Below are 18,794 nucleotides of genomic sequence, written 5' to 3'. Positions count from 1 at the left end.
TGGATGAGCAAGTCAGTACAATGTGGGGCGTCATCAGAGTCCTGGAGACAGTTGGTGCCGGAGACAGTCACCTGGGGATATATCATCTAGGAACCTCTGAGCCCTTGAATGAACAGGAAATGAAACATGGAGGGAGATGACTAATCTAAAGCTTTTCTACAGCAGCTTGCTCCAAGGACGTGCCGCGGAGCTGAATGTTAACACCCATTGGCAACCTAGGACTGACAGGAACTAACACCATTCCTTTCTTCCTTCCCTAAATATGTAGAACACTTACTAGGTACCTAGAGCTTTGCCAGTGTGGGGGATCAGAATTTGCTACCCCAAATGTGTCTCTTTGGCTTGATCGTTTTTAAGAGCAAAAGACTCTGAAAGAAACTTTGACCTTCTCACTAAATTCCTAAAAGAATTTAAGATAGAAGGCCTGTTCCAGGAAGGAGCTAATACCATAAAATAACTATAGTACAATGTAAAATAGGTGTGATAAGAAAGGCACCAACGAGCCCATTTTTATCAAAGTTCTGTCTCTGCGGTCACATTCTCTACAGGTGGCCCAGCAAACACTTATTTAACAAACATTCGCATTTCCCTCTCCATGTAAATTGCCTTCCTCCCCTTTGAAGACCCAACCCTCTACCTGCAACATCCTCCTTTGTCTTCAGCTAAAGATGATATTTAAGGTGGCAGCTTCTGCCATTCTGGCAAGTCTCTCAGTTTTCCTGGGTTTGTCCCATGTATACATATGATTAAACTTTGTTAGATTTCTTGTGTTATTCTGTCTCATGTCAATTTAATTCTTAGACCAGCCAGAAGGATCTAGAGGGTAGAGGAATTGTCTTCCTCTTCTACACCAGATACAGGGATAACCGGTTAATATGGCAACTCCATGCCTTTGAGCAATTTATAGTCTAATGGGAAAGACAGATAAGTAAGTGCTAAAAGTGACTTATAGGGAGACTTTGGGAATAAAAATGTACACTTAATATTTGTGTATTTCACTATGTAAATTATACCTCAATTTTAAAAAATGGGAAGAAAAAAAGAATCATTTGAAAGCTCTACTGGAAATCCAGGCGGGGTATAATCAGAGCACCAAAATAGAGATGGTTTGTGGAAGATATAAGGCAGATGTGATCAGATTAATAAAAACATGACATGGGGCTGACCCGGTGGGGTAGTGGTTAAGTTCATATCCTCCGCTTTGGTGGCCCAGGGTTCGCGGGTTCAGATCCCAGTAGCAGACCTACACACCACTCATCAAGCCATGCTGTGGCAGTGTCCCACATGCAACATAGAGGAAGACTGGCACAGATGTTAGCTCAGGGCCAATCTTCCTCACCAAAAAAAAAAAAAAAAAAAAGACAGAGCCAAGGACCTACAACCCCATGAATGCAGAAAGAGAGGCTCTCCAAAAAAGTGAATTTTCTAATTAGACCTCTAGAATTATCCAAAGTTCAGAGACAGCAGGGACAGGGAGAAGGAACTGGTATGATGGTGAGCTGGTAATTAATTCATGAGCTGCAAACATCTGCATCCCATTTTCTGCTTTAGAAGTGGCCAGCTCTGAATTTGTTTCCCAAGTGAAAATTTTAAGTAAAGATTATTGCTTACCAAATAAGATGAGAGTCATGATATAAGAGGTTCCCAGAGAAGACACTGGAGCCAGAGAATTTAGCCACTGACCTAGTTTTCCCCTCTCAGCCCCCAAAACCATTGGAGCTAGGACCACTATAACCAAATCTCCATTTCCTCCTAAGAAAGCAAGATTCTTTTTTTTGTGTGAGGAAGATAAGCCCTGAGCTAACATCCGTTGCTAATCCTCCTCTTTTTGCTGAGGAAGATTGGCCCTGGGCTAACATCTGCGCCCATCTTCCTCTACTTATATGGGATGCCACCACAGCATGGCTTGACAAGTGGTGCCTCAGTCTGTGCACGGGATCCGAACCTGTGAACCCCGGGCTGCCAAAGTGGAGTGTGCAAATTTACCCACTACGCCACTGGGGCAGCCCCTGAAAGCAGAGATTCTTACCTGGGTTGGGGAAATATATCCAAACTACCAGTAATTCTAAACAGATGAGACTTGCATGTAAAAATAAGAACAGGCAGTCAAAAATCCTGAAACGATTGAGGAAAACTAGCAGAAGAGTCATCAAACTCTACAAATAAATGGACAACCTCCTGATGAAATAAAGTTAATCAGGAAAGAAAACTTTAAAATATGATAGTTGGTACACTAAGAGGAATTGATGAAGTTATGACATCTATAGAAATAAAAACCATTCTATAAGAAGAAACAGAGTTCTTGGAAATTAAAAACATGATTGCTGAAATAAAAAATATTTCAACAGATGCACTGAAGAGCAGAATAGATATGGATGAAGATAAAGTCAGTGAACAGGAAGACTGAGTTAAGGCAGTCTCCCACATTCACTGAATAAAGGCAAAGAAGATGAAGAGATTAAGAAAAATACTGAGTCATGGAAGCCAGAGACAAGCTTTTAGGAATTGCCAACCATAAATTCCAGAAGGGACAAATAGAAAGAATTGAGGGAGTGAATTAATCAAAGAATTGAAAGAAAAAATGTCTCTGTGGAAGAAAGGCTCAAATCTACAAATGGAAAGGGCCCAATGAGTGAGTGCTGGGCAAGAATAATGAAAAACTACATTCTCATGAAATTCCTGAATTCCAAAAATAAAGGGAAAATCCCAAAAGCTTAGTGTGAGGGCCGTCAGAGAAACATCACTTGGAAGGAATTGATACCCTTTGGGTCTCATCTGCTACACTGATGCCAGAAGAACAAAATTCTGAGGGAAAATTATTTTGAACCCAGAATTCTAGACACAACCTACCATTGAATTATTTTGAATTCAGAATTCTGCCCTCAGTTAATTTATAATTAAATCACAAGAGCAAAATCAAGATATATTTGAACATGCAAAGATTCAGAAAGTTTACCATTGAGGAATACTTTCTGAAAGAGATACTCAAAGATGCACCAGAACAAGATGAGGAGGAGGAGGAGGGGAGAGAGGAGGAAGAAAGAGAAAGATAGGACACAAAAAACAGCAGTAAGCAAAGAAACCAGCAAAACCTGTAGCTAAGTCTATTGCAACATAATTGAATAAAGTATTTCTAGTTAGAAGATTGCACTATTGGCCAAAGTCAGCAATATGGGGTCCTCATTGTCAGCTGGTATTTATTTATTTATTTATTTGGTGAGGAAGATTAGCCTTGAGCTAACATCTGTTGCCAATCCTCCTCTTTTTTTGCTGAAGAAGGTTGGAGATTGGCCCTGGGCTAACATCCATGGCCATCTTCCTCTACTTTATATGTGGGAGGCCGCCACAGCATGGCTTGACAAGCGGTGTGTAGGTCCACGCCTGGGATCCAAACCTGTGAACCCCGGGCCGCCAGAAGCAGAGCACTCGATCTTAATCACTACGCCACTGGGGCTTATTTATCAAGGAAAGTCTAGATGGATCGGCCTTCACAGCTGAGTGCTTCCACAGCAATTGTGTCAGTCATTGCTGGACCTGCTCCACTTCTCCTCAGGGCTGTGGTGGCTGCAGCGATCCTCGGGCTGAGCCTGGGTCTGGAAATGGGCTGACAGCAGGCTTTCTTTCAGGGTTTCTGGAACAAACAGACCAACCGCTGAGGCTTCCTCAAGGGAGGCAGGGGACTCTGCGTGTGTGTGACAGATTGGGTGACAGAGCCCCAGGCTTGCTTGGTGTTGCCCCACCTCCTGAGGTCAGGGGGAGGAGGGGTGAATACTGTGCCAGCTGCTCCCTGAACTTGAGTCTGTTGGAGTGTCTGATGTTTGCTCCCAAATCCAAATCTTCTACTCCTCCAGCTTCTGCTGGTGGGAACACAGGGCATGTGAATCCCATTAGAGCTGCACTTGCCAGTGTAAAGTGGGCTAGGGGCCTTCCCAGCTCTACTGAGCTGTCCCTTCCCATCCATGTTTGTTTTGCTCTTCTGAGAACACTGGTGTTTGGGGTGGGCTACATGTCAGATAACACTGGTTCTAGCACAGCCATGGGCAGCAGCCAATAGCATATTTTAAGTCAGGAGTGCGATATTTCTTATCTCAAGTTCCACAAACTAACTCCAGGCAGGGTGCGTGTTTGGGAGGAGGGAGAGGCGTGTTGGAGAAAGCAGAGTAATCCTACTGTTTCTCAGTTGGCAACAGCGTTTCTGAGTCACTGAGTGTCCAAGAATGACAAGTCTACCTTTGCTTGACTTAGATAGTCATCAGCAGGGCATTTCTCCATAGAGAAGGTCTCTGTTATCAGTCTTGACAATCTGCTTGAGAGGATGACTCCATTCTGGGAGGGTCAACGTGGCTCCGTTCAGGTGGCCTTGCGGTCTTCTCAGATGTCATGTCAGCTAGGGATAGATGTGTGTGAGCGTGGAGTGGGGTGTTACAGAGGGACTCACTTTTATCTGTTGCAAATACAATTTTTCAACCAACATGATTTAAACATTTAAATCATTCCTGTTAGGGCCGGCCCTGTGGCTTAGCAGTTAAGTGTGTGCGCTCCGCTACTGGTGGCCCGGGTTCGGATCCCGGGCGCGCACCGACGCACCGCTTCTCCGGCCATGCTGAGGCCGCATCCCACATACAGCAACTAGAAGGATGTGCAACTATGACATACAACTATCTACTGGGGCTTTGGGGAAAAAAAAAAAAGGAGGAGGATTGGCAATCGATGTTAGCTCAGAGCCAGTCTTCCTCAGCAAAAAGAGGAGGATTAGCACGGATGTTAGCTCAGGGCTGATCCTCCTCACAAAAAAAAAAAAAAAGAAAAAAAATGAAATCATTCTTGTTAATGCTAACTTCAAGCAATAAATACAACACCAGAGTATATCAAACCCATTACAATTAGATATTCAAACCATTCCTGAAATATCCACATATAAGCAATTTATTTACACTTTGCAAGCCTGCTAGTGGTATTCCCAAGCCAGCCTCTGAGAAGTGTAGTACATCATTTTTAAGTCAGGAGTGCGATGATCAAGCAAGGGATTTTTCCAGGAGGGTTCCAGGATAGTTGGTATCCAGCCTCCCTCTCCCCTTCTCCTTCTAGACTTATTCCCAGATGGGAACCCTCCAGGCAAACCCCAAACTTCACATTGGAAGAAGACACAGCTAAGGGCAGCCTGAAGAAAAACCCTAGAGATACTGGACCAGAGTTCACCTTCTATTTGTCTGCCCTCCTCCCTCCCACACCCCTACTTCCCACGCCCACTCAGGGCTCTCATGGGATTCCACCCACTTACGTCTCAGGGACTGGGGGATGGGGCTTTCCAAGGACATTTCCTGTAATTCTAATCCAATATAGATTCGCTAGGATCCAAATTTTATTTGGAAAATCCTATATGTTAGTGCCTGTCTGGTAAAATAAAAATAAAAATTGGCACCTAAATTTTTTTGTCATTAATTTTTTTTAAACAATTTAACCTTTTTTTTGTGTGTGAAGAAGATTAGCCCTGAGCTAACATCCATTGCCAATCCTCCTCTTTTTTGCTGAGGAAGACTGGCCCTGGGCTAACATCCGTGCCCATCTTCCTCTACTTTATATGGGACACCGCCACAGCACGGCTTGATAAACAGTGCATAGGTCCGCGCCCGGGATCTGATCCTGCGAACCCCGGTCTGCCGAAGTGGAGCACGTGAACTTAACCACTATGCCACTGGGCTGGCCCCCAATTTAACCATTTTTAAATGTTCAGTTCAGTGGCATTCAGTACATTCACATTATTGTGCAACCATCACCACCATCCATCCACAGAGCTTTTTTCATCTTGCGAAACTGAATTCCCTACTCATTAAACACTAACGCCCCATTCTTCTCTCCCCTAGCCACTAGCAACCACTCTTCTACCTTCTGTCTTTATGAATTTGACTACTCTAAGTACCTCATATGAGTGGAAGGAAGATTGTGAGGAAGATTGGCCCTGAGCTAACATCTGTGCCAACCTTCCTCTATTTTGTATGTAGGTCGCCGCCACAGCATGGCTGCCAACAAGTGGTATAGGTCTGCACCCAGGAACCAAACCCGGGCTGCCAAAGCGGAGCATGCCGAACTTAACCACTAGGCCACGGGGCTGGCCCCAAAAATGATTTTTCAAAAATATGGAAATTAGAGCCAGTCCTGATGGCCTAGTAGTTAAAGTTTGGCGCTTACCACTTCAGTGGCCCAGGTTTGCCTTCCCTGTCTTGGAACCACACCATCTGTCTGTCAGTTGCCATGCTGTGACAGCTGCTCACATAGAAGAAATAGAATGACTTACAACTAGGATATACAACCATGTACTGGGGCTTTGGGAAGGGAAAAAAAAAAGTATGGAAATTAACAGTTTTTCTGGAGGGCCAGGAAACTGGTATTTGGGAGGCCTGAAGCCAAAGAAGGCTGAGTGTAATGAACAATATGTACATAGATGAGCAAAATATAATGCTTTAAAATTGGTAACAGGGGGCTGGCCCGGTGGCACAAGCGGTTAAGTGCGCGCGCGCCGCTGTGGGGCGGCCCGGGGTTCCCCGGTTCGGATCCTGGGCGCGCACCGACACACCGCTTGGCAAGCCATGCTGTGGTGGCATCCCATATAAAGTGGAGGAAGATGGGCACGGATGTTAGCCCAGGGCCAGTCTTCCTCAGCAAAAAAAGAAGAGGATTGGCAGATGTTAGTGCAGGGCAGATCTTCCTCAAAAAAAAAAAAAAAATTGGTAAGAAGTGTACTTTGGGCCGGCCCCGTGGCTTAGCGGTTAAGTGTGCACGCTCCACTGCTGGCGGCCAGGGTTCGGATCCCGGTCACTCACCGACACACTGCTTCTCTGGCCATGCTGAGGCCATGTCCCATGTACAGCAACTAGAAGGATGTGCAATTATGACATACAACTATCTACTGGGGCTTTGGGGGAAAATAAATAAATAAATAAATAAAATTAAAAAAAGAAAGAAGTATACTTTGCATTTTTTTCAACAATCCAACATAGCAGTTCTGAATTAAATTTTAAAATATTATAAATATTTTTATAAAATATTATAATCGACACATTATATTAACACATACAAATAATAACTTGAAGTATGCATATATTTTTTAAAAATTTTAAATTGCATATATTTTTACTTTTTTCACCCTATTTCCCATCTCTTTTGGTGGATATTTTTGTGGAGGACACGTGGCAAATCTAATCCAATGCATTCCTCAAAGCTATCTGGTTCATTGACGTGATTCTTTCTTGTTTGAAAGCACTGTTGCATATTTAATTGTGTGTATGTGTGTGTGTATATCTTTGACCATTTTCCTGGGGTTTGGGAAAAAGGGGAGAGAGAACTTTCAGGGCTTATGATGCCATCTTGAAACCAAAAGTCAAAATTTTCTTTGATGAAGTCATTAAAATCTAGATGTCATGGAAAAAAAGAGCTCTCTCTCAATTCTCTTTTGAAAGATGTGGGTGTATCGGCCATGCTCTCTTACAAGAAGAACATTTTTCTTTAGCTAAATATTTTCTCAGCAATAATCCCACTGCTCCAAATTTAACACTGGTTCAATATTCTGTTTTAATTCTAGTGACAAATACTGACGAGGAGATAATTTTTCATTCCTTGCTTCCATGAACTCACCATTGGGTAAGAAGTACATTTTTTTTTTTACAAAAAATATGTGTTTGAAAGCAAAAATGAAGGGCCGGCCCGGTGGCACAAGCAGTTAAGTGTGTGCGCTCTGCTGCGGCGGCCTGGGGTTCGCCAGTTTGGATCCTGGGCGCACTCCAACGCGCCGCTTGTCAGGCCATGCTGTGGCGGCATCCCATATAAAGTGGAGGAAGATGGGCACGGATGTTAGCTCAGGGCCAGTCTTCCTCAGGAAAAAAAAAAAAAGGAGGATTGGCATCAGATGTACCGCAGGGCTGATCTTCCTCACACACACACACACACACACACAAAACAAAAGCAAAAATGAGCCAATAAAAAGAATTGATGAAAGTCACACAATCTAATATAGAATATAAGACTCACATGGAGTGTGCTAATGTAAAATTTTCAAAATATTGAAAACATGATTCATGCAAATGTAAAAGGAAAATCTATCTAAGATTTCATTCAACTAATTAATTCATGAGGAACTCAGCAAGATGTTGTCTTCAAAGGAGAACTAGTAAGATATTAAGGTTCAAAGGAAAATTTGAAGAATAAATATTTGTATAATATATACACATATATAATATATATGTATTCCAGTTGGGAAGGATGAAATGAATTTGCTAATAGATACAAAACTGGTTAACTGGTTAATATCATCTAGGAAAAAATCTAATTATTAGGTTTATCTTATTTTCACCTGGCAGAAATCACTTATATCTCTACTGGAAAAACTTAATTTGCATCGCTACAGACAAGAATCTTTTGCATTATCATCAATTTTCTGCAAGTTAACTTCCACCCCTAGAGAGCTGTAAAACAGCCTAGTCTATAGAAAGTCCATTAAAATGCACAACCTTTAGAATCAGATAATTTCCAGTAAGGATACCAGGCAACACCCAGCACCCCACTGAAAAGACACCCAGGAATCTCCTTTGCCCATTTCCAAGTTTTGGACAATTTTTCCTGACATCACCAATTAAGAAAAAAAAAAAAAATATATATATATATACACACACACATAAGTATATTTAAATTTATTTATTTATTCTGCAGGGGGGCATGGCAGAGAAGGAGAGGTAGAGGCTGGTTGAAGAATGTATTTTTGTTGAAACAATTACATGATTTCAAAGTTCATGGAGAGCTGAGCTTAACAAAAATTTTGTCTAAATACTAGGCGATAGACTGCAGTACCACACTGCACATCTACTACTCCCCAGAGCAGACTCTCTTATCTTTGCGGAACAAAAAAAATAATTAGCAAGAAAGCCTGCTGCAGAAGAGCCTAGGAAGTTTATTTTTAACTACTTCTTTTTAAGGCTGCACAACAAGTTTAGCCCTTATATGGGTGTGTTCATGGGTAGAGGGTAGAGGCTCAGGGTAGAGAGAGAAAGCAAGCGAGGATATGGGTGAAGTAGGTGGGGGGCCCTGTTCTTGGAGAGCCCCACAGATATCACCAGCTCAAAGCTTCAAACTGAAACTTTCTTCTCCCCCTGCAGCCTCTCCAACTTGCAACAACTCCCTTTGGTTCTCTATCTCAGCGGCTCCCACCACCATCAACCCAGCTGCCCAAACCAGAAATTTTAGGTGCCATCTGTAATTTCTCTTTCCTTCTCCTCCACATTCTACTGGTCCTAAAACCCAGTGGATTCCACCCAGTATCACTCTCATTTGCCACTTCTCTCTATGCTCATTGCCAATGCCGTGCTCCTGGACAGGGCTTCTCTTGCCTGGACTCCTGCAGCAGCTCCAGACAGCCTCCCTGCCTCCCATGCCCCAGTTCCAATCCTACAGAGCAGACACAGGGAGCCTTTCCCCATGAGCTCACTCTCTGCTTAAAACCCTGCCACAGCTTCTCAGCAACCTTCTTTACTCGGTTTATGAGGTCTTATTTATCTCTGCAGCTTAATGCCCCTCTCCAACCGTCTGTTCCCACTGTAAGGAGGTCTTCCTCCCCATTTCTAGAATACGCTCTCTGCTCTCTGTCCCTGCATATGCCTTTCTCACTGCTTGGATTCCTCTCCCACGTCCTTCTCATCCTCAGGGGCTTAGCTTACTTCCTCCTGAAGCCCCCTCCCTGACGCCCCAAGATGGGTGTCCTCGGAGCAGCAGGAACTCCTGCCAGCCTTTCCCCCGCCACAGCTCTGTCACCCCTTACGATCTTGTCACCTGGTCAAGGCTGTCGCCCTGGGTGGCCTGGCTCGGCGGCTTCTCGCCCTCTCACCTTGCCCTTGGAGCTCCAGCCACCTCACCCCAGCTCTTTCACCTCCTCGAAGATTCCCGCTCCTCTGCCCCTCACCCCTCTTCCTTTGCCACCCCGGGGGTGCCTCCCTGAGCTCCTGACCCGCTCGGATCCCTCGTTGGTTTCATACGCTTAGCGCACGGCGCACGTTCGGGGCTCTAGGGCTCAGCTGTGTCACTATCTCCTGGATGGCTGTCCCCCTTATGGAACGTACGCGCCGCGAGTGCCGGGCCCTGTCTCTCTGCCCGCGGTGTGTCCCCAGTGCCACCGCGCGCAGCAGGTGCACGACTGAGCGCACGAGGGAGGGAAGGACGGAGCCGGGAGGAGGGCTGGCGCCCCGCCGCCTCCCGGGGCCCCTGCAGCGCCCTCCGCTGCCCCGCGCGGCGCCGGAAGCGGCCGGGCCGGCCCCCTTCCCGCGGCGCCCGCTGCCTTATCTCGGCGCCTCGGGGCGCAGGAGGAGGCGCGGGCGCGCCGGGAGGGACGCGGCGGCGGCATGGGCCAGGGGCCCCGGGGCGCGGGCCGCCTGCTGCCGCTCCTGCTGCTGCTCGGCCTGGCCCGCGTGGCGACCGGAGCGGCGGGCGCGGACGGTGAGTGCGGGCGGGTCGCAGGGGTCCCCCCGGCTGGGTCCTCGAGGACGCCGGGCGCGCCCGGGACGCTTCCCCTCCCCCGGGCCGGGCGCGCGCGGAACCCCGGCGTGGAGCGCAGGTGGGGCCCGCTCCAGCCGTTGGGAATCAGGAAGGCGGATCTCAAAGAAGCAGGAGGGACGTCCCCGTCCCCGCCCCAGGGACGCGGTGGAGACCTGTTTGGAGGCGACCTTGCCCGCGCCCCCGGGAGACCTGAGGGATGTGGGGGCTGGGCGCAGGCGCGGGCCCCAAGGGAGAGCCGCGCCGGCCGTGGAAGGGCGTGGAAGGGCGTTCCGGCTGCTCTGTCACGCTTCCGGCTCTGCTGTGGCTTTTGCACGACAAATTCTTGACCTGAAGCAACTTTCTTTCTGCCTTTTAATTTTTTCATCTTGATGAAGAACCAGATGCTAATATGGTGATGAAGAAGTGTGAGGAAGTTTACAGGAACAAAGCATTCATTAATCAATTCATGCATTCCACATATGGGCCTCGTTTCTCTGTGCAGGATGACAGGTCTCCTGCTGGCCCTCATTGAGTTCATATTCTGGAGGAGACAGATAGCAAAGAATCCATTCCAGGCAATTGGAGTAGTTTTTTCTTCCGTCTGCAAAACGCAGTGTTGAATGTGGTAGGAGTTACACGGAGGATTCAGGCATGTGGGGGAGGTGGCATTTACCCAAATAACTGTAATAGACGGCAGAATATCATAAGTGCTCTGAGATGGTGTGGGTGGTCAGAGGAGGGAAAGATTACTTCTAGCTGGGGGAATCCAGTGGAGTCATGGATGAGGTGACCCTTGAACTGGGCGATCAAGGATTGGTAATATTTGGACATGGGAAGATGAAGAAAAGGCATCCCAGCTTATAGCAGAGGGCACAGTCAGCTCTCCACAAATATGTGCAGAATGAATGATTTTCAGAGGGAGAGGCTGAGAGAGGACGCACATGGAGGCGCAAAAGCTTGGGGCCTGTAGTTCAGTTAGACTGGTAGGCAGGAGATGGATGGGAAATGGAGGTGGAAAAGCAGATTAGATTTAACCAGAAGGCAGAGTGCCTTGATTGGCAGACCAAGGCATTTAGACTTAGCTGTTCCTGGACAGTGGGAAGCCACTGGAAGTCATTGCAGGTTTTTGTACAGAGGGTGATATAAAAAGTGGATATAAGGAAACCCTCTGGCTTCCTTAATAAAACCAAACACTGATCCTAAAGTGGAAGGGAAATTTCGTGAGGGAGAGTGATATAGGGGGTACTTTGCAGCTCAGACTCTTGTTCCCCCAAATTCTCTTCATCTTGGGACTTTTACCATCACTGGTGGGTGTTTCACTTGATGGGTCAACCTTCTGGAGTGGCTATTTTCGTACATCAGATGCTCTGGTAGGCTTTCTGGCTTCCTTCCCCGTCTTAGTCTCCCATGGCAGTGTGCATGAAAGCTTGCTCACCCTAGTAGCCTATTTCAGAATCTTTGCCTTAAGACTCTCTAGCCTAGGGAACTGTCAAATGTGGCCCCATCCAATTACTGAGCTAAGACTGTTGGACAAAGGAACTACCTAAGGTCATCCATTCGCTGCTACTACTTAAAGGCTATGGGGTGCATTTTGGAAGATGGAAGTCAAGGTTGCCCGGTTGATGGGGCCGCCCCGTGGCTTAGTGGTTAAGTGCGCGCGCTCCGCTCCTGGCGGCCCGGGTTCGGATCCCGGGCGTGCACCGATGCACCGCTTCTCCGGCCATGCTGAGGCTGCATCCCACATACAGCAACTAGAAGGATGTGCAGCTATGACATACAACTATCTACTGGGGCTTTGGGGAAAAAAAAAAAAATAAAATCTTGAAAAAAAAAAAAGGTTGCCTGGTTGAGCCTCCTCTCCCTGCGTAGGCATTCTCCCTTCATTTACGACCTTGGAGAATCTGGTTTTATTAAGGGCAGGTTTCCTTGTAGTGAACAATGTGGGGAATGACTGGAGGCTTAGAGCCATTGAGGAAGTTGCCATAGCTGGCCTAGAAGTTCTGAGGACTGGCCCACAGTAAGATGGCAGGCGAAGGGGACTGTGTGTAGATGAGAAGGTGGAAGTAGAACTGGAGGGAGTTAATAACAGATGTTAAGGTGCAAGGGAACAGAAGAAAGATGACACTAAGATTTGGGGACTGGGTGACTTGGATATATGGTTCTATAGGAGGAGAAAAAAGATCTGGGAAGAAAGATGACTAGTTGTTTTGGCTATCCTGAATTTGAGGCAATGTTAGGGCTTTTGGAGAGATGAAATCCATAGGGAGTTAATACTCTGGACAATAGGTGTGTGCATATGATGTAGACTTGATGGTCACTCGAAGCCTTGAGGTTGCTAAGATTAAGAGGACCAAGGACAGATTCTTTTCGTTTTTGTAGAAGATTAGTCCAGAGCTAAATCTGTTGCCAATCCCCCTCTTTTTGCTGAGGAAGATGGGCCCTGGGCTAACATCCGTGCCTATCTTCCTCTACTTTATGTGTGGGACGCCACCACAGCATGGCTTGATAAGCGATGCGTAGGTCCACGCCTGGGATCCGAACCTGGGAACCCTGGGCCACTGAAGCGGAGTGTGTGCACTTAACCACTATGCCACCGGGGCGGCCCCCAAAGACACATTCTTGAGGAAGACCAAGTTTAGATGGTACACTCAAGTGGAGGAGAAAGAGAAGCAGCCACGTAGGTAGGAGGAAAACTGGGCTAGTAGAGCCTCAGGGAAACCAGGGGAGGGGAAGCCGAGGGGACAGAGATTGAGAAAAAGGCTTTGGATTTGTGACTCTGGTCAGTAGTGAGCGAGCACTAGCAGAGCAGTGAGCATGAGAGCCAGACGCAGAGGGCTCTTGAGTGAGTATAGAGACCTTGCCTGCAGAGCAGATACTGTTTAAAGAAGTTAGAAGGAAAGAGAAGGTATCATTCAGTTGTGCTGGTCAAGTCAATGCAAGAATTATTTGGGCGAGGGTGGTAAAGCAGACTCAAGCATGTTTTAGACTGAGGGGCATTATTCAGTAGAGAAGGAGAAGTTGAAAATGCAAAAATAAATGTGGGGCCAGCCCAGTGGTGTAGTGTTGTTTGCACACTCTGCTTTGGTGGCCTGGGGTTCACAGGTTTGGATCCTGGGCGTGGACCTACACACCGCTCATCAAGCCATGCTATGGCAGCATCCCACATGCAAAATAGAGGAAGATTGGTACAGATCTTAGCTCAGAGACAATCTTCCTCACCAAAAAAAAAAAAAAAAAAAAAACAGCAAAAATAAGTGAGATATTTAATGGAGCAGTCAAAAAACAAAGTTGGCCTTCAAGTGGGAAAGCTTAGTCTCTGAAAGGGGAGAGAAGGAGAACATTGGAGAACTGCTCATCCCTTCGTCCATGCCCACAGCAATCTACTTAGTGAGTGCTATTCATATTCAAAACCAGCCCTGTTGTCCTCCCTCCTGGGAAGCCCCTTGGAGTTTTCCAGTTCCCTTTCCAGCACCAGAGATGCCATGCCCGTGCCTCTGTACCAGATTTGTAGGGAACACTTACACACTTACTTATATACATACATGTTTATATAATACCCTTACTCTACATGATTATACCATATTGCAGCGTAATTGTTTACTGGACTAAGCTCCTTGTGAGTAGGGACTGTGGCTTGTTTTAGGAATCTGGCGTGGAAATAAACAAAGACTACCCAAATGAGAAGAGGCCAAGCCTATTTATTCAGAGCTTGCTATAGCGAGTGAATCAGCCACCATCACTTACATTTGACAGAGACTCAAAGGCAGGCAGGGCAGCGTAAAAGCTTTATAGTAGAACGAAGGGGAGGGTTTCAGGCGTGCCCTGGTTAGAGGATGTTGGCATGCGGAAGCTGGTTGTGGCTTAGTAACAGTAGGCATCCTATGTCATTGGTTAGGGAAGCATATTTGGTTTTCTCTTATTGGTCCTAAGTTTGAAGCTGGGGCAAAAATTAGGGAAGCTGGCCATTATTGATTAAATTGTGACCATTTGACACTTATTGCTGCAGAGGTTGTGGTTTGACTTCTTGGACTGATGGCTGCAGATCGTGGGTCAGAGTTCTATTTTTATATATGGTCTGGCCATTGTCCATTTGTATAATCAGTCTCTCGCTGGTAACATGTGCTGAATTACATTTGTTACCAAAGATGTTTCAGGGAGGGAGAGTGGAAGAGGCGACGTCAGATGGCCCGAGTGTGAGGAAAGGGCGAGAGGCATAGCTGGTAGAGCAGAAGGGTGTTGGTGAGTGGGTGGGTGGGGTGCTAGGCCCAGGGGAATAGAGAGGTCAGGAATGGGTGAGGAGGGGTGGAACCAGTCAGTCTTGTTTCTTAACATTTATCTGGCATTTCTCAGAGTCTGGGAGTGGCTGGGGACTTGTTGGCTCAGGCCTGGCTGGGGTTTGGGAAGGCCAGAGGTGGTGTAGGGGATCAGAATTGGCCTCCCCAAAATGTGCCTCTTTGGCGTGAGGAATATTTTGGGTTGGTTACTTTTAAAAACTGCAGACATGGGAGAAGCTCTGAAAAGTAGAAATTACCCCTTGTAAGAGACATTTACATTTGTAAGGGAAATCTCCGTTTGTAAAGGTATCTCGTCTCTATACCAGGGAGAAGGAGGGATGATCTTATCCCTAGAAACTCTTATCAATGAGGAAGGCGAGGACTTAAATCTGCATAATAACCTTACTCTTGTTTACTGTGCTTTTCTGGTAATCTCTCATAACTAACTCCCTCTACCCCCAATATCCTTCTTTGTAGCTGAAGATGGTATTCTAGATGAAAGCCTCCGCCATTTGGTTGAATTACCCAGTTTCCTGGGTCTCTCCCATATATACATGTTATAAAGCTTTGTTTGATTTTCTCCTGTTATTCTGTCTCATCTCAATTTAATTCATACCCCAGCCGGAAGGACCCAGAGTGGGTAGAGGATATGTCTTCCTCCCCTACGGAGGACGGGCAGAAGCCTTGAGAAACTTGGGGAAGCAATGGTTGAGAAGTTGGGGAAGTTGTTCTCACTGTATAAAGGGCACCTGACTTCACTAATCATTCATTTTATAGGCTTGATCTTCACTCTGTCATCATGAATCACAGCAGCATATTCACTGTTCAGAGTAGAGAAGAGGAAGAAAGAGGAGAAATGGAGGGAGTGAATTGTTTTGGAGTGACTTACAGTTGCTCAAAGTAAGGGGGCAGGATCAGAGCCCATGAAGAAGGTCCCCACTGTGGCCTGTCTTCCACCTCCAGGGACTTGGCCCTGGACACATCCTCAGCCTTCTGGTCAAATCCTAAAGTGGGCCCCTAGGTCTCTGCAGCCTGAGATAGCCCGAAGTAGCCAGTGGCCTTTTGGCCTCAGCTCTGCAGAGGAGACAGGGGGGATGATTTTTACAGATTAAAAAAAAAGTGTACAGCCTACTGGAGAATGTGAGTCAGGTGTGAGGCATGCCTAGTAATGGGTGACATACTGGACATGAACCTAGGGTGTGGCCTAAATGAAAGGCTGTTTAACTCAAAACTCAAAAGCATTGAAATTGGGACAGTCAGTGTCGATTGGTTCCTGGTCTGGAAGCCAGGTATGGAGGCCCCACTGCAAGTTCGTCTTGGTCAAACAGGAAGTGGAAAGAAGAGGGCAAAAGGAACTGAGGGCCCTATAACCATTTACACGAGGAAAGGTTATGGGTTCTTGATGGGGAATGTCAGTCCTCGGTTGGGGTGGGGTAGGGAGATAGACGATGGTTCACGTTGCCCTACAAGGATTATATTGTTTGAGAGGGTAAAGTGCTTTCTGTCTGAGGGGATTTTAAAGCAAGGGCTATGTTTTTGTTTTTCTCTGTCAGGGATGTTGGAGAGGAGAGAATATGAGCTTTCTCAGGTTCCTTCCCTCTCTGGAATTTGATGCAGTCTCTTAAGAGCAACGCCATTTTATGTAGTGTTGTAGAAGACTTGAGAATGCTTTCTCTTCCTGAGTTTGGGCCCCCTTTGCTTATTTATGCAGGTCATCTGATCTGTTTCCACATGTCTCCACAAGTTTGAGAGACAGGATCTCATGAAGGTTGTGCAGTGGGTCTGTTTGGTCTGACTGTGAATGGCTGGGGATTCGATTCAGATTTAAATTCAAGGACTCCCTTTGTGCCTTTAAACTGCCTTCGTCCCTGGACAGTGGACAGAATCTCTTCATTGTAATGTCAAAGTCCATCTGCTGTTATTTCAAAAGTACAGTTAACTTGTTGCTTGCTATTGAAATAAAGAGTGAAAGTAGCTTGCTCAGGCTGGCAGCCTCCATTCCATCGTGAGGTCTAGGTTTACTTGTTGTGTGGTGGAGAGGAGGGAGGGGTGGGCAGGGTTGAAAGGGGGAGGGGGGTGAACTTCCAACTTCTGAGTCAGGAATTACCCAGAAGGCTGGGAGGATGTGGGGAAGGCAGGGAGTGATTATGTAAATGAAGATATTAGGGTTCCCAGAAAATCATCCCCATGAATAGGTAGGCATCTGTCCACACAAAGATATTGCTTTGGGTTTTGCATCAACGCAGTTCTCCATGCTCTCTTCGTTAGTATAATTGGGAGTTGGCTAGCTGTCGGTACCTTCATTTATTCATTAACAAAGAGTTGTTGAGAAGTTGTAATACTGTCTAACATATTCTAATTGCTTTTCATGTATTAACTCATTTACTCTTTGATCCTCGCCACAACCATATGAGTGTCGATGGAAAATAACCAATAAACATTCTATAGATAAGAGAGATAAGGTGACCTTTACTTGAGCCAAGCTGAGGATTATAACCCGGGAAGGCAGTTTCCACAAAGGAAGAAAGTGTTCTGGAGAAGCGTGGCTTTCAGCACGGTCTTAACACCTTTTCAGAACAAAGGACATACACCAAACACGCCCAGGATACATATTCATCAAAGTTTCAAAGAGGTATTCAGCCCCAAATTAGCAGGTCAACATGACCCTGATGTCCCGGAAAGGGAAGCTGTCTTCAGAAGTACTAATATGGGCGTGACCCGTACTGGTGGGTCTAGGAGGGGAAGTATGCATTCTTATCTTAAAAGAGTGCACTGTTTGACCTTGAGATAATGTTTAATGCATTCCCCACTTTAATGGTCAAAGCAGACGCACAATGCATGCCTGGCAGGCCACAAATCAGGCTCCTGTAGTTCAAGCTGAATCAGTTTTGAACCAGAAGAGCTGCCCCATACACCTCAATATGTGAAAATCTATTGTCATGAGGTAGCTTTGCTGTTATCCTCCTATTACAGATTTACAGGAAACTGAGGCCCCGGGATCATCAAGGATTACACAACTAGCAAGTGGCAGAGCTAGGAATGTAGCCCAATAATCCCTCTCTCTCTTTTTTTTTGTTGTGAGGAAGATCGACCCTGAGCTAACATCTGCCAATCCTCCTCTTTCTGCTGAGGAAGACTGGTGCTGGGCTAACATCCTTGCCCATCTTCCTCTACTTTATATGGGACGCTGCCACAGCATGGCCTGACAAGCCGCCACAGCATGGCCTGACAAGCGGTGCGTCGGTGCGCGTCTGGGATCCGAACCTGCGAACCCCAGGCCACCGCAGCAGAGCGGGCGCACTTAACTGCTTGCACCACCAGGCCCGTCCCCCAATAATCCCTCTCTTGACCCTGCTCTGAGGCCAAATACCAGGCACTGTATCTTGCATGACTTGTTTCTAACAATAATAATAATATCTATAGGAAGAGATATAAATATTCATGTAAATTAGCTCTTTGTCTAGTACTTTAGAGCTCATACAGCATTTATATTTCTCATTGAGTCCTTGCAACAGGATCTACATCTCACAGATTAAAACTGTTACCGCCCAAGGGGAGTCGTCCGCCCACGGCAAGACATGCTGAGAGTCAAGAGGCAAGGTGGTAGGAGAGAAAGGGTTTTATTACAGCCTGCTAGCAAGGGGGAAGATGGCTGACTAATGTCTGAAAGAACCATCTTACAGAACAAAGACTACAGGCCAGTTAGATAGGGGGCTGGTCTCCAGTTGTAGGGGAGGCATCGGATCTTCAGGTGGGGGCATCCATCTGATCTTTGCTTGGGGACAGACATCTGGTCTTAGTTCCTGGCAGTCCTTTGTTTTATTGGATATGTATCAGAGACCGGAGCAACGCCCTATACCCTGGTCTTTCAGCTGGTGGCTATCAGCATAGACTCTGCCTTGGGGTCATCACATTCCTAAAGAACTCAAGAGAACAAACTTATTGATTTATAGCAGCTGGGAGGGGCCATAAAATCTACAGAGCAGGAAAAAAAAAAGTTAAAAA

At 46.3% G+C, this 18,794-nt stretch overlaps 1 protein-coding gene across 3 annotated transcripts in view; it reads left to right on the top strand.

The window, feature by feature from the left end:
- Positions 1-10,359: 10,359 nt before the first annotated feature.
- SUSD1 (sushi domain containing 1) overlaps positions 10,360-18,794 on the top strand; it is a 116,952-nt gene continuing 108,517 nt past the window's right edge. For all 3 annotated transcript variants that reach the window (XM_058523778.1, XM_058523776.1, XM_058523775.1), the window contains exon 1: positions 10,360-10,476. In XM_058523778.1, the coding sequence (XP_058379761.1) occupies positions 10,383-10,476 (94 nt within the window). In that variant the 5' untranslated portion in view covers positions 10,360-10,382. The remainder of the gene's footprint in view (positions 10,477-18,794) is intronic.

This window comes from Diceros bicornis, chromosome 28 (genome assembly GCF_020826845.1).
Source record: "Diceros bicornis minor isolate mBicDic1 chromosome 28, mDicBic1.mat.cur, whole genome shotgun sequence".
In the NCBI taxonomy this organism is placed as follows: domain Eukaryota; kingdom Metazoa; phylum Chordata; class Mammalia; order Perissodactyla; family Rhinocerotidae; genus Diceros; species Diceros bicornis.
Note: the sequence above shows the minus strand (reverse complement) of the source record. Positions and strands in the feature narration are given on the sequence as shown.